The sequence below is a fragment of the Caretta caretta genome, chromosome 12 (assembly GCF_965140235.1).
Source record: "Caretta caretta isolate rCarCar2 chromosome 12, rCarCar1.hap1, whole genome shotgun sequence".
Taxonomy (NCBI): Eukaryota; Metazoa; Chordata; order Testudines; family Cheloniidae; genus Caretta; species Caretta caretta.
Window position 1 is genome coordinate 20,959,979 of NC_134217.1, and position 27,648 is coordinate 20,987,626.

Below are 27,648 nucleotides of genomic sequence, written 5' to 3' on the forward strand. Positions count from 1 at the left end.
TATTGTCACCTAGTAAGAGAGTGAGACAAATCACATACTGTTGTTTTGAAAAACACAAGCCCCTTCAAAATGGCTCTCTCATTTCAGGAAAAAAAATCATACACACCTCCATTCAACTGTCAAGTGTTCTGTATCGTAATGTACTGCAGTCACAGGGCAAAAACATTCTTTCCCCGTTTCTCAACACTGGCACAAGTCAGATACTGAAATGATGATAATTCATGACTACAACCAGCCTGCTTTTGGTTTATTTTCACTGTCTGGTATTTAACTGAATTTACAGAAGTCTGATGAATCTAACTAATCATTAAAATGTGTAATAACAATAACAAAAATGCCTGGTTTGAGTGATGATGAAGAAAAATAAGTTGAATTTCTAACTCACAGTGAAGCAGTTGTGAATAATCTGGTTAGACAGTTTTAGCAATTCGTCATTTATTCATTAACTTATACTGTAACATTCTCTTTACTTATTTTTTAGCATAATGGCAAAGTACAAATGCACAGAACGCAAGCATAATGCTATCTAAAAGGTAGCTTTAGGACAGATGGTATCCTAGATTTGTAAGAAGGCCTTTCTATAATTAACAGTTGGACTCATTACATCAAAAAACATTCACTCATGTAGTGTGCTTTTGCATATTATCAGTAATATACTAAAACCCATCAATTACATTGCTGTATTTGTAAAAACACAGAGATCTGACATATTTAAAGAGTAAAATACAAGTCATTAGGTGCAATTTTAATTTAACAAGTCTAATTTTATAAATGAGTGAATTTTTCCAAGGCTATCATTTCTAATTATGCATTTACATAAATTCATGATACGTGACTGATGAAATATAATACCAAAGGCAATTTTCTGTCTGTGTGGAGCACTGAGGAAAAACTTTGTTCACAGTACAATTTAATAACATATGAAATTATAATCCCAGCACTTGTTCAATGTGTTTGTAAGTGGATCAGTGTCAAAAGTGCAGCTCTTTTTACCCACTGAAACCGCCAGCTAAGTGCAGTCAGGTGAACGTTTTGGTCTCATCTTAACTTCAGCCATGAGACAACAGTTTGGAAAATCATCAGCTGTTACATAAGAAAAGGTCAAGAATAAAAGCGCCGAAAAGCCTGAATTCATTGTTGCTGAATGTGAAGGTCAATCCAAGTGCAGCCAAAAACAAAAAAAGCTTTGGGGAAAAAAAGAAATAAGAATTATTTTTTTAAGGTAGAGATATTTAGGGGTGTGGGGGGAAATCTATCCACTTTGGTAATACTCTATGGACTGCATTCTGCTTTCATTAAAATTAAGAGGTGGATCAGACCCTCCAGGGATACTACGCAGTACTAGGGTCACAATTCCACAATACTCACAAGAGGAAAACTAGCTGAAGTAAACCACAGGCTACTACTTTGCGTCTTTCACACTGCACCATTACATGCACTGCCTTCTTTGGATTGCTGTCTTCTGATTGTTGCCCAGGATGTTTTAAACTACCCCTAGCAGCGCCAGAATTTGCCCAAAAGTGAACTGCTGTTGGGCTCCCACTTAATACGATATTGTTTTTCCCCCATGAACACCAGTGGGGCAGCTGAGGCTACACTGGTTCCAGGCAGTTGCTGAGCCTGCTTGGTAACTAGCAATAACTACAGCTGGTTTAAATTTTCCAGACAATTTTTCTTCTTGAGAAATTGCCCTTTTTTCTAAAATGAACACATTTCACATAAAACGGTTGACTTTTCTCATCATTTTTCATTGTTTCTTGCAGTGTTTTTTAAATCAAAATTATACTAATTTTTTACTGAAAAGTTTTTAATCACCATTTTTTGTTTGCTAAGAAACCCGCATTGTGATAAACAAAAAAAAGTCAAACAGGTTCAATCTGGAAAAGAATGGGGCAACATTTGCCTCCCCACCACCACCAGAAAAAACCCCCATGAAATCCTGCAAAATGAAAACAAGTTCAAAATTATGGTTTTATTATTATTACTGTTATTAACAACATGCTTTACCACCATTCTCTCTTCTGGGTAACTCTGAGTGCTTATAGGTGTGTTCCCAGCTCTGTTCTCTGCTCATATGCAAAAACACAGATGACTCCAACATATCCCTTTTTCTCCCCACTGCTGCTCCCTTTATTAGACTTAAACAAGCAAACAAAAACCACTGTAGGTAAGATAGGGAGGGTTATGCATGGCAAGGCTGAGATTTCAAAGCCAGCTAGGGGATTTAGTCACTCTGAAATGAATGGGAGTTGTGTGGCTAAATCCCCTAGTTGATTTGAAAATCTCTACCACAGAGTTGACATCAATAGTACAGTGTGCAGTTCAGCAAGAAAATATTCTAGGGCCCTGTAACAGGGTGTACAGACTCAGGAGCTAACTCAGCGCCCTGTCACTCAAATCCCCATCAATTTATATCAATTGGGCACTGACTGAAAGACAGGCAGTTGGCAGAGGAGGCCAATTAACTGAGTGGAGATACAGCTGAGGGGCTGATCGGGTGGAAGTGTTGCCAGCAGCTGGAGCTATAGAAGCAAACAGGAAGCAGTGGTGCTGGAACAATGTTATAGGGGGGGTGCTGATGATGGAAATCCTGTATTTGGGGTTTGTTGTTATGACTTCAAGCCAGGGGGAGCAGCAGCACCCCTAGTACTCCAAGTTCCTGCACTATAGCCAGGAAGGAAGTGCTGGGAGGAGAGTTGGGAGCCTGAAGCGAGGCAAAAGTAAGCTGGACTAGCTGTTGTGATTGTACCCTTCCCTAGCAGTAAGGGGAGTAGCTGGCTCTTGACTATCGTATATAATAAAGCCTGGTGGTGGTCTGTGGTTAAGACCTGAAAGGACTCTCAGGGGACCACCCTGTGACAGGTCCTATCATGCTTTGTCCAGAGCACAGGTTGGGGTGGAAGGGGAATTTAGAGGGCAGTTCCTAGAGGCACAGTCTAGCAGACTGCCTCACGTGGGGCAGGATGAAGTGCTCTCCAGTTATTCCACCTTCTTGCTGGTGATGTAGCACCCTTGTGCTGTCCACGACCCAGTGCTGAAAAAGAAAAGACCATGCCACACCTTGGCCCTGTGAGCTATTGATGGCCCCAACTGTGCCCATCCTTTGAAGTACAAGGAATGATTCTATTGCTGCTCCCTGTGCAGGCAAGCAAAGACCCATGTGATGCCTCACCCCATTTGCAATAGCCACATCTGGCTAGTCCAAGGCCTAAAGCCCAGTTAAAAGGGGCCTTGTCACTACTATGCAATACAGATAGTTAATCAGAAAAGTGCCACATAGTTAAGGCTTAGATTTAGTCATGGGTATTTTTAGTAAAATTCATGGACAGGTCACGGGCGATAAACAAAAATTCACAGCCCTGTGACCTGTCCCTGACTTCTACTGTATACCCTGGCTAAATCTTGGGTGTTCTGCAGGGACACCACTCCGGGGCACCCATTAGTGCTCTGGGGAGAGGGGCACCGCTCCAGGGCACCCGCTGGGGCTTGGGGATGGGAGCCCAGAACAGCATGGGTCTGCTGCCACTGTTGCTGCGGGTGCGGGGCAGCCTGGGACCACTACTGCTGCTGGGGGGGCCAGTGCAGCTGGCCCCAGGGCCACCCAAGCTGCCAGGCAGCCCTGGGGTCAGGCACCCCAGCAGGCTACAGAAGTCACAGAGGTCATGAAGAGTCATGGAATTCGTGACTTACATGACCTCCGTGATAGACTCTCAGTCTTACACATAATCTTTCACTAATAGAAATATTCTAAGGCATAATATACCGAGCTTCCACAGAAACTGGTAGAAGGTCAATGCGCTGAGTACAGAACTTGAATGCATCCGCAGCTGTAACACAAATATTCATTTTAGTCAGAAATCTCTGATCAATGTTCTATTTTGATTTCTTCTTGTAGAGTTCACCTGCTGAATAACATTGACTAGGTTCAGGTTTCAGAGTGGTAGCTGTGTTAGTCTGTATCAGCAAAAATAACAAGGAGTCCTTGTGGCACCTTAGAGACAGGGTAGAAAATACTGATCACAGACAAACCTGGACAGTCCAGTTAAGTGCAAGAAACTTCTCGAACATATGGAAAGAAGAATTAATTGAAAACCAGATGATACATTTTCTATCTGTCTAATCTGAAAGCTCCCCTCGATACTGTAATATCTAGTCAATTGTTGAAGCACAAATCTCCTAGTTGAAACATATTGGTTATAGTTGAAGTTTTGGCGATTCCAATTTTTGTATGCTGAAAGCATCAAGAAAGTCAGGCCAGAAAACATCTGTCAGAAGCTAACCAACTGATTTTTTTCCCATCTTGTTTTCATATTAATGCTGATGGGGGAAAGCTGCCATTTCCCCAAATAGGGGCACATGACTGTGACCCCCCCTTCAACTTATGTCTCTTCTTTGTTCCTGTTAGTGTCTTGCCAGCTGTTCACCTGGCCTAGTCTGATGGCAAAATACCTCACTAGGAGAGGACATCTCTACTTATGCCCTTTGACCAAGACTGACTGAGTTGTTTAAGTCCCATAAAAGCTTTATCCTTCAGCATCTCTCCTTCGAGGTTGCAGGGGTCTTTTCTCCTTTGGAAGGAGCAACTAGACAACCAAAGAATTCCTTCAAATGAGGTTTATTAAAAACATAAAAACCCGATTTAAAATTAAAGAAAGTTTGCTTTTCATGACTAGATTTAAGATAAGGCATTCTCAGTTTAGTTACAGAAAGAAAGAGAGAACATTACCTCTTCAAAGAGCAGGTCCTGCTGACCTCTCCTGCCTTGTGTCTGGGGTCCTTGTGTCTCCTGCCAGAGTTCTAGTCCAGAGACAGAGAAACCCCTCTTTTACTAAGAGCTCTTTTATTATGTGGTTTAATATAGAGAATTGGTGAAGTCAGTTCCTAGCAAAAGATAACACAAAATATGAACTGGAAACTTAAAATAAAATTAAGTATTCTCAGATATGGGCCAGCCCATATGTGGTTTGCCTAACCGTCCTTTTGCGCCTAATGTCATTTATGGTATATGTAAAATCTGCATAACTTTCTGGTTGTGCCTGAAACTTCTTTTTCCTTAGTCTTTCTCCTTTCCTTTACCAATTAACATTCAGACTGAGAAGTGGGACTACTGCATGTTTTCTTACTGCACTGCTCCAAGGAAGCCACCAGCTATGACTGGAGCTATATCAGTTAATCAAACTCCCTCCAGCCTTAACAGTAGCTTCTTCTCTTGCCATCTCACTCACCCCCTTGAGATATTACAAGAACAACATCTCTAATTAACACATCATGAACCAAATACTCAGCTGTGAGGTTTGTTGCACATTCAAATCCCAATGTAGCTAGCGGTTACAATAAGCTGCACTCATTCACATTATTAACTCCCCCTCCTCTGCACCACTCAAATTTGCATTTATGAAGGTATTTACAACATAGAATCTAACCAAACATTTAAAGAACAATAAACAATGCAACAATAAACATTGTAGAGAGCTACTCTGTTTTAACACTGAAAAATTTATAACAAAATACTTCAACTGTGGTTTGGAAAACAAAGACAAACATGTGACAGGTTTCCCCCCGGGGTCCCACCTGAAACTGGGGTACCACTGAGCCCTCTGACCCACCAGCCTGGGATCCCTCTCACACTGTGCTGCTGTGACAAGCTGCAGACCCATTCCCAGTCTTACACTTCCTCAGCATACACACAGGTAGGGACACACCAGCTGCAGTTACATGCAGGCTCTCTGATCAGCTGCTGCATGAACCAACAATAGAGAGGCTACAGACAAAATAACACTAGCTTCCCAGCCTAGGACCCTCCCCATGGAGTATAAACCCAAAATTATACCATCTTTCACTGCCCAGGGAACTGTACAGCATAAGCTCATAGAGTTCACCTTTCCTTCAATGTGGAGAGGAAATGCAACAGCACCCCAAGGTGAGGCTCCCAAGAACTTCACTCCAAACTTACTGGTTTAGATTAAAATAAAAAAATAAGTTTATTAATTGCAAAAAGATAGATTTTAAGTAATTATAAGTGATAGCAGACAGATCAAAGCAGATTTCCTGGTAAATAAAAATGCAAACTAAGCTTAACATACTAGAAAGATAGGATTTGAATTAGCAGTTTCTCACCTTGAGAGATGGTGCAAGCAGGCTGCAGATTTTAAGGGACAAGCTGCACTGGCTTTCCAGCTTGGAATCCCCAGGTCTTTCATCCACAGACTAGAAATCCCTTTAGCCTGGGTCCAGCACTTCCCCCAGTTCAGTCTTTGTTCCTCAGGTGTTTCCAGGAGTTTTCTTGTGTGAGGGGTGAAGAACAGCAGATGATGTCATTCCCTGCCTTATATAGCTTTAGCATATGGCAGGAATCCTTTGGTCCCAAACCCAGTTTGTGGGAAAACACTGATATCCCAAGATGGAGTCCAGCGTCATGTGGCCTGGTCACAGGCCCTGGCATACCTGGCTGAGTCGTAGCAGTCATTACTTATAGGCTGTCTGGAACCTTTACAAGAAGGCTCACCAGGTGATGGATAAGCTTCTCCTAAGACCTATTGTTTTCCCTAATGGCTCATTACCCTGAATAGGCCCTTCCCCACCCACTATCTAGCCTGACAATATCTTGCCTAGTGGGCGTCACACAGATGTACATTTGAAATACAGATACATAGTCAATATTCATAACTTGAGATACAAAAATGATACATGCATACAAATAGGATAATCATATTCAGCAAATCATAACTTTTCTGATGACACCTTACATGACCCATCTTGCATAAAATGCATCATAATTATGCTCTAATCATATAATAATATCACTGTGAAGAATATGGGCTGCAGTATCACAAATCTGACAGACCCTGGCAACGTGACCACAAGCCATAGTAGCAGGGGTAGCGGTATGTGCTTGGATAACGAGTATACAAGAAATGCTGCTGTCACAGGACAAGACATCATGCTGACTCAGCTCGTTATTTACCATTCCTTTCTGCAGGAGCAATGTTCTCACTGCTACTAGGCCAGTTTGCATTGGCTAGATAGCAACATGGGCACTAAACAGGATTTTCGGCAAACTGCTTCTGTTTTACCCCCTCAAACAGCATCCTTTGTAGTCATTGTGAATATTGTATCTGAGGGACAGATCAGTCCTCGTGCCCCAGGTCTGGATATTTTCTGCATACCCACCACAAGCATGTCTTTGCCCTTTGGATACTTGTTAGTATCCAAAGGGCAAACTTGGATACATCTCAAGTTTGAACATGGAGACCTATCTTCCAGGTCTCCAGTTTTATAATCAAGGTATTGTTATCTATTCTGGACTCCCTGTAACTCTCTGATGTTATAGCCCTTAACATGAAGCAGAGTGTATGTGGTGGGGTGTCTGGGTTTGTGACCATTTTCTGTTTTTAGCAATGTATAAAGAAGGCCAGGGGGAGGAGGTTGGTAGGAGAGTGTGTTTTAAAAAGAGGTTGCTTATTTTTTTTAAACCTTAAAAATATCCAGTCTGTTCTCCCTGGTTTTGCTGCAGGTGTTCTTGGAGGACTCAGAGATATAGATTGGAAGCTGCCTCAGCCCTTGAATTAAGACGGTGAGTATTTAATAGTGACATATTGTCTTCTAATAGTTTATAGGGCATTCTGAGTTAACAAAAACAAACACTGAATTTTAAGTAATGAATAAAAATCACCTCTCCACCCCCCAGTTAATTGGAGGGTTTTTATACAGCTCCTCACCGCAGTGTGGCTTAAGCCTCCTCCCTGGTTCTTTCTACTTAGTGGCTTCTCTCCTCACGAGTTGGGTCCTGAGTTGTTTGTGATGCCTGGTGCCTCCCCACAAAGTGACTCCTCACTGGACCTAGCCCACAAGGGGTGTTGTCCCTTGGGAAAATGAATAATGCTACCACTGCTGGCAAGGACTATAAAACCCAGTACACAGGGAACAATATAGTCCATCAACATAAACCCCAGCACAGAAATGGCACACCCAAAAATAACAATAGAGCAAACAGGGACTTTACTGGGAGCAGAAAACGAGGCTCTGGGAACAGGTTAGGGGTAATTACTATCTCCCAACACTCACAACTCTTCCCAGCCCCCAGTGCCCTCCCTGGCACCTTCCCAGCTAGATGGTACACAGAGCATGAGGCTGGAAGCAAGTTCTGTGGAGCTGTGAATGCTGGCCCACTGAACAAACAAAGGGATCCTCTTTATGTCTTCACCCCAGGATGGGTCTCTGCTCTGGAGTCCTGTGGGGGTCTCAGCTGACCCTTGGTAGCTGGTGCCAGGTTAGATGGTTGGTGCCAGGTTGGATCCGCAGGGCTGGAAGGAACCGTCTGACCCTTGCACTAGATCCCACAGCAGTCCAAAGCCTCCTTTTGTGGGCGGGAAAGGTAATCAGATTCCCTGAGTTGTTCTGCTTCTCCCTCTGCTCGGACATTCAAAGCTACTCAAACCTGGAAGTAAAACTAGTTTCTTTGTCTCTGAGTCAAGCTCTCCCCTCCATTGAGGGGCTGAGCAGCCCAGGCTCATCGCTGGCCCAGTAAACTGCCTGACCACATCATCCAATTGAGAAGCCTCCCAATTGGCCTCAGCAGGAGTCTCTAGTCCATTCTGCCAGCACCTGACTCCGAGCATGCTGGGAAATGGTGTCAGAGCACTCTTGTAGCCACCATTGCTGTTGTCCATAGGGTAGGATGCCCTAGAGCAGGGGCAGGCAAACTTTTTGGCCTGAGGGCCACATCAGGTTTCCAAAACTGTATGGAGGGCCGGTTAGGAGAGGTTGTGTCTCCCCAAACAGCCAGGGGTGGCCCGGCCCCCCCCTCCTATGCAACCCCCCCACTTCTCGCCCCCTGATGGCTCCCCCGGGACTCCTGCCCCATCCACCACCCCCCACTCCCTGTCTCCTGACCACCCCTGGACCTCCCACCCCTGACTGCCCCCTGCCATACCATCCAACCCCCCCTCATTCCTGGCTGCCCCCGGGACCCCTGCCCCATCCAACCCCCCTGTTCCCTCCCCTCTGATTGCCCTGACCCCTATCCATACCCCCCAACCCCCCTGATCACACCCCCAAACTCCCCTGCCCTCTATCCAACCCCCCTGCACCGGTGGCTGCCGCCGCTACAGCTGCACTGCCCAGAGCAGCGGGTCAGGCCGCAGCTCTGCAACAGCAGCACGCTGAGGCTGTGGGGGAGGGACAGCGGGGGAGGGGCCGGGGATTAGCCTCCCCGGCCAGGAGCTCGGGGCAGGGCAGGGCAGGAGGGTCCCGTGGGCCGGATGTGGCCTGCAGGCCATAGTTTGCCCACCTCTGCCCTAGAGGCTCAGTCCATAATACAGGAGCTGGCAAACTCCAAGGGGAGGGGACGGTACATTTGGATGGTATGTGCGATGTTCCGGTAATTACACTAGTTCTCCCATCATCCATAGCATCTTCCTGGCAAAAAGAGAAGGCAGGACTTGAATTTCTAATGCATTTGGAGCAGGAACCATCTTTCTGTTCTCTTGGTACAGCACCTAGCACAAAGGGGTCCCAACAATAGTAATAAAACAAGCCAAACATTCGTTTTTGAAAAACAAAACAAAACGTACTTTTGTGCATCTTCACACATCAGAGAAAACAAACAAAAGGGGCACAAAATAAATTTGTTTTCAATTGCAGGTGACTTTTAAATTCTTGTAGAGACATTCTCCTCAAGCTGTGCAATTTTAGCAGTATTTTTCTCTAGCTTAGTGTTCAGTGGGACTACACATGGAGATCAAGAATTCAGTCATTAAGGATTTTCAGCGTCGATTGCCCATGGTCAACCTCCTCACAATCAAGTCCAAAAGAACAAAAGGAATGAACTTAATCCTTAAGTACCAATTTTATAAGATCTTCTAATGATAAAGAAACATAATAAATAACAATAACTTACTTTCTTCAGCATAACATGGCTACGTTATAATCCACATACATTATATTCACAGTTACACATACATAAACAAAGAAGACAAATTAAATTTAAACAGGTCAGTCCCCACAGGAACAGAGTGAGAAGTGAGTCAGAGTTCCTAGAGGCTTAGGTTGAGTTCATCTGCGTCTCCGTTACAGTCTTTGATCCCCAAAATCTATACAGTCTGCTGAGTCAAAAGCACTGCAGCTATGCTTCTCTCCTCTTGCTTGCAGAAACCTTCATCTGGAATCCATGCAGACTCTTCCTCCTCCTCCTCTGCTGAAATCGCTCAGTTAGCTAGTCCGCTAACAAATTAACCAACCACTCAGTTTAAGTGTACAGATTTAAAAAACTGCAGCAAAATGCTTCCGAATTAGGGGAAACAGCCTGCTTTTTCTCATCTGCTCCCAGCCCACCGAGGGCACGTGGCCATGAGTAAAGCAGCTGCACTGACTACTTGCCCTCATGGTTTCTGGGTCCAGCATCACGGAACGTGTGCAGTTTACCCAAAACTACCACACCCAATTGCAGAAACATCTGGCTGTGAGTGCTAATTGTGCATCTGCCTAGCAACAGTGACCCAGCCACAACTCATGCCTATCACTCCCCCCCCCCCATAGATCTCTTAAAGAGATATGTCCCTATTAGTTATATGGGTTCCAGTACCTCTTGCAGGCAATGTGTCCTGCAGTAGCATTAAAATCTGGCTGCCTCTATGCATTTAGCATATTTTTGCAAAGCATGATGCACTATAAGACACATTACTATTGCCTCATGATAAGCATATGTTGCCTTCTTCTTCCACAAGCTCTTAAAGTGTACATCTTCTCTTATAGCTTTAGATCTTACATTTATTAGCAAAAAGCAGGCAAGAAAGAGATGGAAATGAAAGCCAATAAAAAATACATTTACTGTATAAAGCAAAAATGTATCTCACCAAACTGCAGGAAAGCTCTGTCTTAAGCACCTTGTAAAGTAAAACAAAACCTATCACTGAACATTTTATTTGTCTAAAGTGAGAAGATGGTTCATAAATAAACCCAGTAAGATCATAGTTTTCTCATTGTTTTAACCCCATTGTGCCAAAACAGGACTAATCAATTGTAGCTAGGAGAATTTGTTAGATTTCCACCTATTTTCTAAATCCTGAAATTGCTTCAAGACAATGTGGCCTACTGTTTGCTAATGGGAAATAAGAAAGTAATCATGTATATTGAAAACCATGTGGACCCTTTGAACTTGCTGCATTTATGACCTTTTACAAACTTCTTATGGGAATACAAATATCCTGTCACTTTGGTTTTGGCTTGATTGGAATTGAAATCTCATTGGTGGGGAGAGGGAAGGAAAAATGCAATAAAGTCTCCTGGATTGATGTTAAACCACTGACATTTTAAAAAGAACCATGCTGGCAGTTGCCAGTCTATTGTTATGAGCTACAGTGAAGCATAAACTCCACAGTGAAGGTCACAGTGCTGGAAGCAAAGATGTGAACATTTTAGCATCACTTTTTTGGTGGTGGTGTTTGTATTCAATACTTATTTTTTGCTCCTCACCTATTTTCTAAAGATAACAGCCTGCAGAAACTTGTTAAAATACACTATCAGAGTATTTATATTCCTGAGGACAAACATCAAGCACTAAAGTTTCCTATGAAACCTGTGTCTAAGCTACAGTGAGACTGAGTAGTCTGCAAGTGTCTTTCTCACATCAGGGGGTGGGAGATATATATGAACAGGGCTGCCATTACCATTATTTGGAATCACCTGGAAAACTAATCTCTCTGGCAACAGCAAAATAGGTCCCCTTGATTGTGGGGGGGGGGGAAACTTGAGTCTCTAATGAGAAAAAGCCCATAATACAAATCTAAGAAAGGAAAGGGACTCCAAGGAACAGGACCTCTTTCTGACTTTTGGGAGAATGATGGGTGAGGATGGATTAGATTAGAAGAGATATTACAGGGATGGGCAAACCCAGAGACAGATGGATCCGGGATTTCACATTAAGACAAAAAAAGTGACCACCATATAAGCTCTGGGCATGGGCAATAACTGGGGAAAACTTTACAGTTTTATCCTTTTTTAAAGGGTGGCCTACAATGTTTTTTTTCTTTAGTGAGTTAACACCAAACAGCAGAATGATCTGTTAAACCACAAGCCTCCTGAGCCAGTCATTTGAAAGTATTTTGAATATTTAGATAATGGAGTTGCTGGCTATTAAAAAGTGGGGTGGGAGGAGGAGAAATGACCTTAAATGTCATCAGCTACAGATTACTGGTGTCTTTTATGGGATTTCTTAGGTTTCTATAAAACATGGTCTAGCATCAGCAAAGGCAAATAATTCACATTAATCGTCCTCATAATTCTAAATGTCTTTTTAAAAGGCCAGATACTCAGCTTGTGTTAATCAGCATAGAATAAGGATGAAAGCGCTAGGGTCCAATTGAAGTCTCATATGGTCCTATAGAAATTATTCTCAAAACTGTTTTCTATATGTTTTTGAACCACTTGTAGAATTATACAGCAGTGATGTAATTTTCTATTGAAATCTAATGGTTGATTCAAAAAAAATAAAATTCTATGGAAATGCTATAGGATGTTTCTATAAAAGCAAGTCATTTCCATTTACTGGTAAAATAGTTATATTATAGTCACCTTTATATTAATATTCACCTACCAGTCAAGAGCACTGTGAGGTTCAACTAATAATTGCGAAGTGATTCCTTACATGGAAAGTACTATGGGGCCCTGATCGAGCAAAGTACCTAAACACATGCTTCACTTTAAGCATGTAAGAGGGTTTCACTGGGATTTGTTTGCGTGGATCCCACTGAAGAATCTGTGACTAAATGTGCAGTATATGTTTGTGGCTTCTTGCTCCAAGGAATGGCATTCTAGGCTTTCATCGCCTGCGTGTTGTAGACATACACAGGTAAATGATGGATTCCAGGTTCTGGCAAGCCTATTTAGTGTCAGGGCCCAATCAATAGCTAACGCCAAAACTTGTTAACACCATAGAAGCACAGTGATGTGCATAAAATGTTTGCGCCTCAAATAAGTATATAATAGTATTGTTATTGTTTAGTATTAGACCAAAGCATAAAGAGATTTATCCTTACCCTAGATTAATAATTGTGAAAAATGATACTTGAGTCCACGTTTCCTGTTCTAATTGTATGGATTGATAACATAACTAGAGCACTCAGTTGTTACATATAAAATCAGATTGGCCAGGTGGGATACAAACAGGATATCCCTGGAGGGCTGTTTTTAATCCAAGGGACACTACCAATACAAAAAGACATTCCAAATTGTGTCTGCTACTAATAACGTTAGACATGTGGGATCATGTTGAGTCCATCAAATCTTTCAGCACAAACCAGACAGGCAGGTTTGATTTCCTGCCATTCTGCCCACGAGCCAGCCAGCTGAAGGAAAGGCAGACTGATGGGCAGTCCAGTTTCCAGGACTGTCCATCCAGTAACCAGGCAGGCTACCTGTTCACCAGCCACCCAGCCAATTTGCTGACACCAGCCAGGAAACTGACTTGCCAGCTCAGAAATTTTCCAAAAATTCTGTTTCAGTTTTTCCAAAATGAATTTTTTCAAAATTGTTTGTTCCACAGAAAATTTTGTATATCTGACTTTTTGTACCAATTCAGAAAGGAAGAAGTTTCAGAAATCTGAAATAGCCCACAGGACAGAAATTCCAATTTCTGCACTGCTCTAGTGATTAAATGAAGACATGGATGGACAGTGATGTCACTCAATGAAATTCAGAACAAGATTAGATTAGATTTTGGAAGTGCATCTCACACTTATTTAACCATGTCTCTCTCCACATAGCTTAGACAAATACCAAACTACCATGTGATTATAACACACAGTGTACGCCCAACCCTGCAGCCTTTACTCACGGAAACTTTTTGTTTTTATTTTGAAGTCTGCCAGAGAGAGGTTCCAGTCCTGTGAACCTTTTTCTCTCTATGCTACAAATGATCTGTATTTTAAATGAAAATGCATTGACTTGATGAATCTAGACTGTTCTCAGTCGTACCTGATGACAGAACAAGGAGTAGTGGTCTCAAGTTGCAGTGGGAGAGGTTTAGGTTGGATATTACGAAAAACTTTTTCACTAGGAGGGTGGTGAAGCACTGAAATGGGTTACCTAGGGACCTACCTCTACATTCCTTAGAGGTTTTTAAGGTGAGGCTTGACAAAGCCCTGGCTGGGATGATTTAGTTGGGATTGGTCCTGCTTTGAGCAGGGGGTTGGACTAGATGACCTCCTGAGGGGGTTGGACTAGATGACCTTCCAACCCTAAGATTCTATGATTCTATGACTAAAAACAGTGTTATTAAAGAAGGGACAAATCTGTTGAATATGGAAAAGCTGGTGGTAACTAGGAAATCAACTCCGCTCATGGAGCAAGCACTCCAAGAAAACGCTTGGACGTTGAACAATGTGCTAACAGTGCAAAATTAATTTATTGCTGTTCCAATGAAGTAATTTTAAAGTTACTTTTAGTCAGTGACTAAAATCTTTAAAAAGCTGTGGTAATAGTTAGAGTGCCAAGGAAACTACATTGAATAAAAAATGTTGATGTTACCTGTATAATCGATATTCTCCAGCCAAACAAATTCAGTTTGCAGGGCTGTAAATGTATGAACGTATAGAGTCACACTTCGGATTCACTGGGAAGGGTCAGTTAAATTAATGATTTGGTGTTTCTCTCATGCCGATATGCATATATGAAGCATAATAAAATAAAAATAATATATATTATCTGATATCGAAGGATCTCAGGATGCTTTATGTTAACTTACAAGCATCACAACACTTAACATCTAATAAGCTTCTCACTATCCACGCTGAGGTGACCAAAGGCTATTGAAAGGTCACATTCCCTCTCACAGAAATGCAGTCACTGCTGAGGTGGAACACAGGATACGAAATAGGAAGTGAAACTGAATACAGTGAAGCCTGCAGGAAGCTTCCTATACACTAAGCTTTTGTACTAACAACTTTCTCAGAGTTGCTATGATTGAATCAGTGATACCAACAATGTAGAAGCTAGGGTACACAAAGCTCTGATGGCTGCCACTGCCGGGTGTCAGCTACTGTTATCTTCAAGATCTGCTCTGAGCAGGGTTAGATGGCACCATGGTTGAAACCCTGCCAGCCACGGAGTCCTGTCTATAGCAGCTCTCCCACTCATGCTACCAAGGCTGAAGATTAACTAGCTGTAGCACCAGTGGGAATTTTGGCAAAAGAAGCCTTGTGTGCATCACCTTTTTCAGACAAACTTCTGTCTTAAAAGAGCCTGTATATTGAAAGATTTCAGAGTGGTAGCCGTGTTAGTCTGTATCAGCAAAAACAACGAAGAGTCCTTGTGGTACCTTAGAGACCAAATAAATGTGTTCGTCTCAAAGGTGCCACAAAGGACTCCTTGTTGTTTTTATATATTGACTATATTGAACTTGTTCCACCTTTATTAAAAGTGATGACCAGGGTTTTTTTCAGTTCCTTTTGTGGTCACTTCACACAGCTTTTAAATTATTCTTTCCAGCTGGAAATGCAGGGCAAATTTGAGTACACAGAATGCAATTTCTGAGGTACAGTTTGAGTGGATCCTTGCTCTTTCCAAAAAAAAGTCATGGCACCTGTAATGAGCACAGGTGCCCAGACAATCAGTTTCACCTCTCATATGAAAGACAACACCTTCAGCAGCACAGTGCACCAAACCACTATTGAGTATTGATTAATCGCTAACACAAAAGGAAGAGTGCCGCCAGCTGAATTCCCAAAGCAGCTTTCTGCAGCACCTAGATATTATGCAGCCGATGCAGTGAGCTGTAGCTCACGGAAGCTCATGCTCAAATAAATTGGTTAGTCTCTAAGGTGCCACAAGTACTCCTTTTCTTTTTATGGACACAGACTAGCACGGCTGCCACCCTGAAACTAGATATTCCTTGGGAGTTTCCCATTCTGACCAAACCCACCATGAAAGATTAGAGAGGTAGCGGTACTAAACTGTATTCAAACCACCATGGCCTCTGCCAATCACAGAGATACAAAGGTGCTTCATGCTTTAAGAAAACCCTACTGGTTAGTTATGAGTTAGTAGTGTGTCCTCTATATCGTTCCTTGCACTGGTTGACTACTGTCCTCACAACTCACACACACACAGCAACCGTAGCCACCTCGCCTTCTCTTGTCATCCAGGTAGCAGAGGGAAAACTTCTGGCTGACAAATATTTAATCAGAAATATCAGTATAATATTAACATGGGGATGCTCCCATTAACTCAGTAATTATAACTGGCTCCTCAAGTAAAAAACTCCAGGCCCCAAGTGTTTATTATCCAAAGATATGGTTGTGGTTGAATTGAGAGAGCACTCTGAGGCTATTTGCCACAGTCTCCCACCATTTCATGGAAATGGAAGTTTATTGATTAGTACCAATGCTGAAAATTTGAGGCTGCAAATGCAAAATAAAAATATTTAAGGTAACTTTTATTAACTCAATAGATGGATAGTCATCTATTCAGTTAATAAACAAGGAAGGATTAAATAATTTAAGTTTAATGTCTCTAAGAAATAAGCTTTCCTGTAATTGCTTTGCCAACACCTTCTATTTCAGTTTGTAGCAAATTTTCAGTGCCAATTGAAAAGCTCCCTGGAAGTGGGCTTTCTAATGAAGATTGTGCATGATAGCACTTGTATGGATGACCATATAAGGTTGACTAGCACTGGAAAATGCAGCAGATTGAGGTAAGTGGTGTGTGTTATAATTTCTTTAGCAAAATAATTATACAACCCACAGCACTACAGAGAAGAGGAGGAGGGGACAAATAGAGTCTCTGCCTGGGAAGAGGTAGAGGGTGGAATTCCTTGTCTTCCATCACTCACCCCTCTTCCAAACACATCCCCCGCTCCTCCTAGTTCCTCGGGGAATCGCATGAACCAGAACACGACTAATTCCAGAGAAACTCTGGCCCTGCACTTTATTATGAGTATCCGGCGTCGGCTAGAGCCCGAGACTCTGATCCTGTCATTCTCCTCCGCCGAGGCTGGGCTCTGTAGACTTGCACACTCGTGACACGCCGGTGGGTCGGCGCTGTGGGAAGAGCAGCTGGGACTAGTTCCCTGCGAGCTGCCCGGCCAGCCCCGGAGTTAATGAAGCGCCCGCGCCGATCTGGGTCTCCGGGTCAGTCCCTTGCCCCTCCATCGTTATTTCACTTCCCAGGGGGTAACCCCCTAGCTGGGTTTGCGGCAGGGGCGTTTCTCTGCCCCTGTCCCGGGCAGCTGGCCGAGGAGGCGAGGCGAGGCGAGGCTCGCTCCCTCCGCCGAGTCTGTTGGCAGCTTGGCCCAGCTGCTGCAGGGGGCGAGGGGCGGCTCCGCGCCGCCCGGGACCCGCGGTCCCCCCGCGCCCGGCGGCAGCTCTGCCCAGGCCAGCCGCCGGAGGGGGCGGACGCGGGGAGGGTCTGTCTCCCTAGATGAGGGCAGGAAACACCCCCTCCCGCCCGGGGGCCCAACCGGAAACCTGCCTTGCTCTGAATCAACGAGCCTGTGTCTCCCCGGCCCCCGGCTCCGGGCGCGGCACCTGCTCGCGGCACCCGTGCGGACGCCGGGACCCCGCAGCGCTGTCGGGCGCCGCTCGCTCGGCCCGTGCGCCCCGGACCCGCCTGGGTCACAGCTGCTGGCTCCGCCGGGCGCTTCGGCTGCTTGTTCGCCCCGCCGAGCTTTCCCCGCCATGGGGCAGCAGCCGCGCCGGGCCGGCAGTGGGCGAGGCGGCGGGAGCCCCCGGTAAGCGGGGGAGACCGGGGGTTGCGGAGGCTGCGGGCTGCCCAGCAGCGGTGCCCGGGGAGAGAGACCGGCTGCACGCCGGGGCGGAGGGTGATTCCTGCCCACGGCCGTTCGCGGCGGGCTGGGTGTTAATCCTGGCCGGGCAGGGAGCTTGGCCGGCCTGGTGAACAGCCATCCAGATGCTGTTAACGTCAAGTCCAGCTGTTCTGGGGGCCCGGCCGTGCCCGCTAGTCACAGGCGAGCTGCCCGGCTCGGGTCGCTCCGCACTGGGGGGCTCCCGGCGCCGATCGGAAACGCGCCGCTGTGGGAGTGACGGGGGGAGGTGGATTGAATCCTGCAGCCCCCAGCCCGAGCCCGGCGCCCGCGCTCCAAGCGCGGAACCGGACCCGAAGGCTCTGGGGAGGAGGGGTGGGGGGCCGGGCAAAGGGATCCGGGTTTTGTCCTGCCTTCTTGGGGAAACTGTCAGCACAAACTGAGGGCGCTTTTCGCTGCGCTGCTTGATTGCAGGGAAGGGAGCACAACCCCAGCGGTCTAATGCGCTTTGTGTGTTCGGGGCTGCATTAGGCGGGGACGTCAGATCCTGAAATTCCCTCTCATAGGTCGAACCGCGCGTTGGTGTGAGAGTGGCGGGGGGGAAGCCTGTGGTTTGGTTCCCGGGCCGGAGCGCACGTCGCGCCACAAGCAAACGGCGGATCCGGACCTGCCAAAGCGCCTCCCGGCTGGAGCCATCACCATCGCCGGCAGAGCCACCCGGGGCCACAAACAGGAAAGTATCGATTGCTCCCCAGATTTCGAGTGAAGCGAATAATCCCCTGCCGCCTCCTTAGACCTTCCTTGAGAATCCGAGACCAGACTTGCCATTGTGATGGGTCTTGGAGCGGAGCTCAGGGTCCTTCCCCTGCTTCTGGACGGCAAAAAATCCTGTTCAACGCAAGGAAGTTGAATCGCGCTTAGCGTTGGGTAGAATCCAGCGGGGGGAGATACCCGGGACAAGACTGATCGTTTCATCCTCAGGAACTACCCTTCCTCCCGGCAGCACCTTTGATCAGCCGGCTGTGGATGTTATACTTGCTTCCAGATTTACTTATTTTTTAAAAGTTAGCTTGGTGGCTGTTTGCTTTTTTTTTTCTTTTTTTCTTTCTTTTTTTTTTTTTTTTTGGAAAGAGTCGTACCCCTGGACTAGTGTCGGAGACGCGGCTTCCCTTTGCAATGGGATTGCAGATTTCTTAGCTGTGTTGTGGTCGCGCTAAGTTCTCGACTTGCCCTCCACCCTCAAGTTTCCATATATGAAATGGGAAATCGAGGGCTGTTCGGCGCCCTTTGTTACCTGATGTTCAATGCACCCCTGCTGTTCATAGTGAACGGTAAGTCGCAAACTTTCGCAATCTTCCCATAGCGAATCGCCACCCCAAACCCAGCTTGTTAGAAAGGGAGCCGGTAGAAGAGCGCGGGGCGAAGTCTAAGGTGGCCGGGAAGAGCTCGGGGGACCGTGTGTTTGACTCGGTAAAACGTTATTCTACTTCTGTTCCCAGCAGATAACAACCTGTGTTATATTATCAGATCCGATCAATCAAATCCTTGTTCCTGTCACCGATCACTGTTGAGCGCAATAGACGTAACGGGCTTGCACCTTTGTGTTGTAAGAACTTTACTGTTTGTGCAGCGTACGTGGTGGGGGGGGTTATACAGAAGAGGAAAAGGAGGTGAGGCGAGGGCAATTCAGGTGGTCACTGGGGGGTAGTTCTCTGAAGCCGGGAGGCACAGGGCACGCGGCAGGGTCTGCAGCCTGCCTGCGCCGGGCTGCAAGCGCTAGCGGGCTGTTTGGAGGAGAGCGATCTGAAACGTGCAGAGGTGTTGGCTGTCGATTTGTGTGGCAGATTTTCGGCCCAGGGAATCTGAACATCGGTTTCCTCCTTTTCCGAGAGGCGCTTTACTCTCAAACACTCCCCAGGCTGGCGTGGATGCACCGGTAGGAGAGGAGGGAGAACCGAGCTCGGTCTTCAGCCCTGAAAGGCGGGACGCTCTTTTACCCGACAGCGTTTAGCCCTCGAGTGAAAGCAGATCAGATTACGACGAACCGGACTGATTTTGTCTCTTAATCTCTCCTGTTAACCAGCCCTTGTAATTCTATCTTCTCCTCCCAGCTGCATTTACTGAAGTTCCCAAAGATGTGACTGTTAGGGAGGGAGATGATATTGAGATGCCTTGTGCTTTTCGGGCCAGCGGATCCACCTCTTACTCCTTGGAAATCCAGTGGTGGTACCTTAAAGAACCAGCCAGAGAACTTGCCCATGAATTAGCCATCAGTGCCCCCGGCAGCAGAAGCAAGGTAACAAAGTGCCACGGAAACATACATATTTCATTAAGTGCAACATACTCAGAGAGTGCTTAAAATAAAGCTAACAGACACTGCCGGTGACAGGAGCGTCCCCTTTTACATCCCGTGAAGTAGGTAGTTATCCCCTGGTATCCTAAACTCTCCCGTGGAATGGGGGAGTGGAGGAGAGACTAGAAATTGGTGATCATGGGCCCCCAAAAATCCGACAGCACGTTGGGGATTGTAAACATGTTGTTCAAGAATGATAAATATCTGTCTCACTGCAAGCCCCATCGTTAAGCTTTAACCGGGTTTACTGTATTACATTACAAAGCGGGGATAAACAGGAGGCAACTGCGAAACTGAGCCAGTCTGAACCGAGCTGGAAATCACTACGAACAAACGCGGGAGCGGTTGATGAAACAAGATGAGCTCCTCTCTGTAGATGATTAACGAGAGCAGATGGAGGAGAGAAGGAGAGGCTCCTAGCTGGAGATCCTGCAGGACAATTCTGCAGATCTATTTACATACTCAAATGAAGTGATTAACAGGCGTTAAGGAAAGCAGGGTAAATCTTGTGTATTCTGTCTCAACCCACAGTCGGCCTCTTGGCTTCAATATAGACTCTAGTCTTAATGTCTAGGCTACGTTTCCCTATCACCCAGTTTATTCTGCAGCCCAGATCTTGGCGCAACACCCTGTATTGGCAGCGTAATGCTGCCCAGTATATAAACCAGGTTAAACAGCAGAGGAGAAGTCTTGAGCAAGCGTTCCAAGGTGTGTCTTTCTAAAGTACACAACATCTGACCTTTTCCTACCACAGAGCCATTAAGCCTGATGATCCTCCCTGAGGAGCCCCTCATGCCTACACCAGGTCCTATCTATATGGCAGGCTTGTTTTCCTGCAAGGCTCCAATATAGATGCAAAGCATAAAGACTCCGAACTAATGTGATGCCGTCTGGCTGTAATGTAAAGTCTGTTGTCAGAGAGGGAAATAAATCGCTTGGATTTAAATGTCTTCTTTAACCTTATATAAAACTGCGAGCTGCTTTTACAATAAATGGTGACAGGGCATGCCCAGAAAATGACTATCTCCTTGGGAGGCGCATTAGAGAGATCAGAAACATCATTTCCTTTTACAGTGAAGTTGATTGTAACAAGGAAATAATTCGATCCAAAAACTGATGAGCTGTATCTGATCTTGTGCTGTTTAGGGACTTCATCCCTGCACTAAAGCAATTCAGAATCTGGCTTCCCCGAGTCATTTCCATGCGCAGCTCTGCACTACCATAGAAAACAACCACTCCTGTCTAAAATAGCTATTTCAAATGTAATTGGTCTTTTTACAATTACCATTGCTCCGTTTATACAAGGAGCAAATATTCTTCTGCAGACATATATCCCTTAGCAACTTTTACTACAGGCATCCAGTAAGCCCACTTACATTTTTCCAAAGCAATCCTGTTCCTTGAGCCCAACTGATTAAATCAAATCCAAATTCTCCCCATAGTCACACACAATCAGTTCAAGTTATGAAAGTTGCACTGAAGATCTGTCTGCCCTACCTCTGTTTAGCTGGGGACTTAGGTGCTTATAATAATGTTAATATGCTTTAGGAGTCTAGTCTAACATGTTTCCTTCTCTGCTTTTTTAGGTAACAAATAAGGATGCAACTAAAATCAGCGTAAGTGCAGATCAAACAGAGTGATGCACAATTTCTGTATGTCCATGCTGGTTTTGTAACACCCCAACACACGATTTCAGCCAGTTTAACCCTCTAGAGCAACAGAAATGGCGGAGCACGGTGGGCATGTGCATATCTTCCTCTCCTTGGTGTGCCATATCGCCATCAAAATGTTACCATCTGTTGCTATTTTAACTGTGGAGTTTTTTACTTGCAAATCCAGGCAAGAGGTATTTGTTTTTTCTCCTCTTCTTTGATCTCACCTGGAAAGTACTGGAGGTCCGGTCAAGTGATAATTCTACTTTTCATGTGGCTGCCTCCACTACTGAAAACCCACTCCCCCCAGCAAGGTCAAATTTCTTTATAGCACATTATATCCAAGTGTTGTTGATTTGGGGCCCGATCCAGTCACTGATTTCACTGGGAGCATGGGCAGGCCCATTTATTTGTTTGGTTTTAATCCCATCACTATCACTTTTCTATGTCCATCTGTGCAGGCTAGTGGAAGTAAGAAAAGCGTGCTAGGGAAGGTATGGAGAATCTTGCAGAGATTAAACCCTGCAGTTAGGAGTAGAGATAGGATGAGATCTTTAATTCACTCAGGCTAATAGTCCCACTGAAATTAAAGGCAATCAGTAAAGCCAGCAGAATTTGATCCTTCATCCTGTGTTTATAATGGGGATATCTGAGGGTAGAAGGCACTAGGTAATGGCTAGAGTGTCAGACTTCGGGATGGTGTGGGCAGTCTGGCCATTACATATGAAGGTATTTGGGTATTTTGTGTTGGATTGGGGGTAGGGAGAGATGCCTTAGTTAATGCCTGTATTTTTAGAAGGGAGGGGAAGGTTAGTGGCTGCGTGGTTTATGTTCCACTTTGTAGGGGGTAAGAGAGAGGAAATGCATTGTTTTTAGCAAGTGAGGTGTTGGAGTTGGGAGGATTAAGTGGCTGTGTTTCATTTTGGGGGAAGATTACTACTCAGATTTATTTTTAGAAAGGCAATTGGAGGATTAGTGGCTGACTGTTGGTTTTAGATGGGAGATGCCTTCAGTTTTGGAAGGGGATGAGGGCAGGATTAGTGGCTTTTTAACAATAAATGTAGAAAGAAGATGACACGTTTAATGTATGAACCTTGGGAAGAGGGAGGGACAGGATTAGTGGCTGGTGATTTGAGTGCTGTGAAGAGGTGCATTCAGTTTGGAAAAGAAGAACTGGAATTGGTGGCTGGGTTTTGGACTTTGATGGGGGAAATGCAGTGCTTACAGTATTTATGGAAGATAATGGGGTAGGAGCAATGGTTGTGTTTGATTTCTGGGAGGGGAGGTGCATTTACTTTCGGAGCTCAGGGTGTATGAGTGCCATGGGTGGGTGCACTGTTGAGTCGTTGTTCGGAAGTGGTGGATTCCGTAGTTTGGTGCTTGACTAGAGTTATGCATCATTTACTGCATTTAATTTTGGAAGGGCTGGGATAGGTTCAGTGACTTGGTAATTTGGGAGAGGGAGTCATTTATTTTAAGGAGGAGCTGGAAGGTTGGATTACAGAAGGAGAGAGATTTGATTTTGGAGAGCAGCTGGGGTGGTCTCAGATGCTACGTGTTTGCTTATTGGAGGGGAGATCCTCCAAATTCTTAGAGGTGATGACGCTGGCTGGAGAGGAGGTGCATTAATTTCTGGGAGGAGCAGGCTTGGGGCTGGGGCAAGAGGGAAAGGTGCATTGGAGCAGACTGGGGGAGGAGATCGGGGAGGTGCATTGGGGTAGGCTCCGGGGCAGAGGTAGATACACTGCGGCAGGCTCCAGGAGGAGATCAGATGGGAGGTGCATTGGGGCAGGCTCGGGGAGGAGATTGAGGGAGGTGCATTGGGGCAAGCTGGGTGCCTGGGGGAGGTGCATTGGGGCAGGCTCGGGGGCAGGGAAAGGTGCATTGGGGCAGGCTCGGGGAGGAGATTGGGAGGAGGTGCATTGGGGCAGGTTTGGGGGCAGAGGGAGGAGCACTGGGGCAGTCTCAGGGAGGCGATAAGGGGGGAGGTGCATTGGGGCAGGCTCGGGGAGGAGATTGGGGGAGGTGCATTGAGGTAGGCTGGGGGGTGGGGCCTGCATTGGGGCAGGCAAGGGGAGGAGATCGGCGGGGAGGTGCATTGGGGCAGGCTCGGGGAGGAGATCAGAGGGGAGGTGCACTGGGGCAGGCTCGGGGAGGAGATCAGAGGGGAAGTGCACTGGGGCCGGGGGCAGGTGCATTGGGGCAGGCTCGGGGAGGAGATCAGAGGCGAGCTGCACTGGGGCAGGCTCGGGGAGGAGAATCGGAGGGGAGGCGCACTGGGGCAGGCTCGGGGAGGAGATCGGAGGGGGGTGCACTGGGGCCGGGGGCAGGTGCATTGGGGTAGGCTCGGGGGGGAGATCAGAGGAGAGGTGCATTGGGGCAGGCTCGGGGAAGAGATCAGACGGGAGGTGCATTGGGGCAGGCTCGGGGAGGAGATCGGAGGGGAGGTGCACTGGGGCCGGAGGCAGATGCACTGGGGCAGGCTCGGGGAGGAGATTGGGGGAAGTGCATTGAAGTAGGCTGGTGGTTAGGGCGTGCATTGGGGCAGGCAAGGGGAGGAGATCGGAGGGGAGGTGCACTGCGGCCGGGGGCAGGTGCACTGGGGCAGGCTGGGGGAGGAGATCGGAGGGGAGGTGCACTGGGGCAGGCTCGGGGAGGAGCTCGAAGGGGAGTGCATTGGGGCAGGCTTGGGGAGGAGATCAGAGGGGAAGTGCACTGGGGCCGGGGGCAGGTGCATTGGGGCACGCTCGGGGAGGAGATTGGGGGAAGTGCATTGAAGTAGGCTGGGGGTTGGGGCGTGCATTGGGGCAGGCTCGGGGAGGAGATCGGAGGGGAGGTGCACTGCGGCCGGGGGCAGGTGCACTGGGGCAGGCTGGGGGAGGAGATCGGAGGGGAGGCGCACTGGGGCAGGCTCGGGGAGGAGCTCGGAGGGGAGGTGCATTGGGGCAGGCTTGGAGAGGAGATCAGAGGGGAAGTGCACTGGGGCCGGGGGCAGGTGCATTGGGGCACGCTCGGGGAGGAGATCAGAGGCGAGCTGCACTGGGGCAGGCTCGGGGAGGAGATCGGAGGGGAGGTGCACTGGGGCCGGGGGCAGGTGCATTGGGGCAGGCTCGGGGGGGAGGTGCATTGGGGCAGGCTCGGGGAAGAGATCGAAGGGAAGTGCACTGGGGCCGGAGGCAGGTGCATTGGGGCAGGCTCGGGGAGGAGATCGGAGGGGAGGTGCATTGAGGTAGGCTGGGGGGTGGGGCGTGCATTGGGGCAGGCTGGGGGAGGAGATCGGAGGGGAGGTGCACTGGGGCCGGGGGCAGGTGCATTGGGGTAGGCTCGGAGGGGAGGTGCATTGGGGCAGGCTCGGGGGGGGGAGATCGGAGGGGAGGTGCATTGGGGCAGACTCGGGGAAGAGATCGAAGGGAAGTGCACTGGGGCCGGAGGCAGGTGCATTGGGGCAGGCTCGGGGAGGAGATTGGGGGAGGTGCATTGAGGTAGGCTGGGGGGTGGGGCGTGCACTGGGGCAGGCTCGGGGAGGTGCATTGAGGTAGGCTGGGGGGTGGGGCGTGCACTGGGGCAGGCTCGGGGAGGAGATCGGAGGGGAGATGCATTGAGGTAGGCTGGGGGGTGGGGCGTGCATTGGGGCAGGCTCGGGGAGGAGATCGGAGGGGAGGCGCACTGGGGCCGGGGGCAGGTGCACTGGGGGAGGAGATCGGAGGGGAGGCGCCCTGGGGCAGGCTCGGGGGAGGGCCCTGGCACCGGGGCAGGCTGCTGAGCGCCGGCGGGGCTGCGCGGGGCAGTGACCGGCCGCGGGCTGTGGTCTCTTGCAGACGGTGCGGGTCCAGGGCAATGACATCTCGCACCGGCTGCGGCTGTCCGGCGTGCGGCGGCAGGACGAGGGCGTGTACGAGTGCCGGGTGTCGGACTACAGCGACGACGAGACCCAGGAGCACAAAGCCCAGGCACTGATGCGGGTCCTGTCGCGCTTCGCCCCGCCCGACATGCAGGCGGCCGAGGCGGTGTCGCACATCCAGAGCAGCGGGCCGCGCAGGTACAGCCCGGCCGGCAGGGCCACCGCCGAGCCCGGCCTGGAGAAGCGCCTGCTGCCGCCCCAGGGGGCCGGGGCCGGGGCCGGGGCCGCCTCCTCGCCTGCCGCTTCCACCACCGCGGCGTCCTCCTCGGCCTCGCCGCCTCCCGGCAAGGCCGCCATCCTCCGCCAGCAGCACGGATCAGGTAGGTGCCCTGCGGGCTCGGGGAGCGCGGTGGGAGCGCAGCGACACCCAGCGGGGCGCGGGCGGAGGTGCAAGGCGCCGAGCGAGGCTCCGTGTTCTGCAGGGAGGAACAACGGGCCCCTGCCATACAGTGAGCCCAGGGGTGTTAGTAGTATTGGGAGGCTCTTCGGGCTCAGCCCCTTCCCCCCCTTCTGAGTCAGCGTGGCACCCGGCCAAAATCCTCTAAGCAAAAGGGATTTGGGAGCTAAGAGAACAGGCCTCTAGTGGGGAGCCCTAGAGGAATGGGTTGCAAATGGGGGATTTTGAGGATTAGGGTTTGTTTGTTTGTTTGTGGAGTACATAGGTTTCCTTTCCAACTGGTATCAGCAAATTGTATCTGCTAGTAAAGGGAAAAAAGTCCATTGCACATTCTTTCCGCCTAGTCATTGTAGCTACCAGAGAGTTTCCTGGCCTCCACTATGGATGGTTTTTGTTTTTGTTTTTCGATTGCACATGTAATAAACATTTACCTTTTACTTCAATGGATGTTTCAGTTGTCTTTAAAGGCTTATCATGGATCTATCTTTCCATAGATAAAAGTAGACATAAATTGTATTGAAAGTAATGGATTAAAATGGGGGTGGCAATTGTGTCTGAATTGAAGGACAGACCATTTAATATCCTAATACAACCTTTACATGTGGGAGTGGTAGAATGGACCAAGTGGCAATAAAGCACTTCAGATTCTCTGTCATGGCAACATTATAAATAGTTTAAAATTGTTGCCTTTATTAAAATATATTAGTGCAGACCAGCAGTAGAAAGAAAGGTAATTAAGGGAGTAAAAACTAAGGTTCCAATTCTGCAAATAGTTAAGTATGTGAGTAAATTTATTTATATATTTAAGTGTTGAAAGGATCAACTTTTAAGGCTCAATCCTGCACTATTTTAAAGTCAGTGAGTGTTTTGTGGGGAACTCCACTGGGAGTAGGATAGAAACCAGAGCTTTTTATGGAGGTATAAACTATACAATGTTACATTTTCAAAGTAATTTTCTACATCTGTGCTTTTTCTTTTGTTTCGGTTTTGAGTGGTAACAACATTCATAAAGTAAACTGTTACAATTTTTCTATAGAGGTCTTAAAGCCTCAATGCTACATGTTGACCTCTATGGGCAAGCCCTTGATCCCACATAGAACGGTATGCAGAATTCGGACAGAAGAAAGCTAAATGTCAGCTGCTGTACAATGATTCTATATTTTAGCTTTTAGCATTCAAAGTGATTATATTACCATTTCTTTTAACAAAACTTGTAAATGCAAACCCTGAGAAGCCTTTCTAAGCTAAGTTAATTTCTTTCATCACAGTAATTATTACTGTATTATGGCTCAATCCTGCTCCCATTGAGGTCAGTTGTAAAATTCCATTTACTTTAATGGTAGCAGGATCTGGCCCTTTTTGTTCTGCATTGTGAAGACTGTCAAGATATTCAGCATTATTCTGGCTGTGTTTGGTTCATGTGTTGGCCACTATCTTTTACATAATGTAGAGCAAGTAATCATGCCTCTATATATGGAAGATGACATATGGATAGTTGAGCATGCTCAGAAAAAGAATTGAGGTTACCTCACAGGAGTGGGCTTTTGGAGCGAGACTCATCTTTAAATGGAAATATACACCTTTCTTTAT

The 27,648-nt window shown here is 47.2% G+C and overlaps 1 protein-coding gene and 1 long non-coding RNA gene across 3 annotated transcripts in view; one reads left to right on the plus strand and one right to left on the minus strand.

Annotated features, from left to right (window-relative positions):
• Window positions 1–266: 266 nt before the first annotated feature.
• LOC125620718 (uncharacterized) lies at window positions 267–8,782 on the minus strand. Its single transcript, XR_007352297.2, has 3 exons — window positions 6,118–8,782; window positions 4,727–4,797; window positions 267–1,184 (listed from the first exon to the last, which is right to left on the minus strand). It is a non-coding gene; the product is annotated as an uncharacterized LOC125620718 (long non-coding RNA).
• A 9,762-nt stretch (window positions 8,783–18,544) lies between these two features.
• Window positions 18,545–27,648, plus strand: part of VSTM2B (V-set and transmembrane domain containing 2B) — a 33,688-nt gene continuing 24,584 nt past the window's right edge. Inside the window, exons 1-4 of one of the 2 annotated variants that reach the window (XM_048816773.2) lie at window positions 18,545–19,086; window positions 19,867–20,051; window positions 21,695–21,724; window positions 25,579–25,981. In XM_048816773.2, the coding sequence (XP_048672730.2) occupies window positions 19,014–19,086; window positions 19,867–20,051; window positions 21,695–21,724; window positions 25,579–25,981 (691 nt within the window). In that variant the 5' untranslated portion in view covers window positions 18,545–19,013. The remainder of the gene's footprint in view (window positions 19,087–19,866; window positions 20,052–21,694; window positions 21,725–25,578; window positions 25,982–27,648) is intronic. The other variant, XM_048816774.2, reaches the window with a different exon arrangement.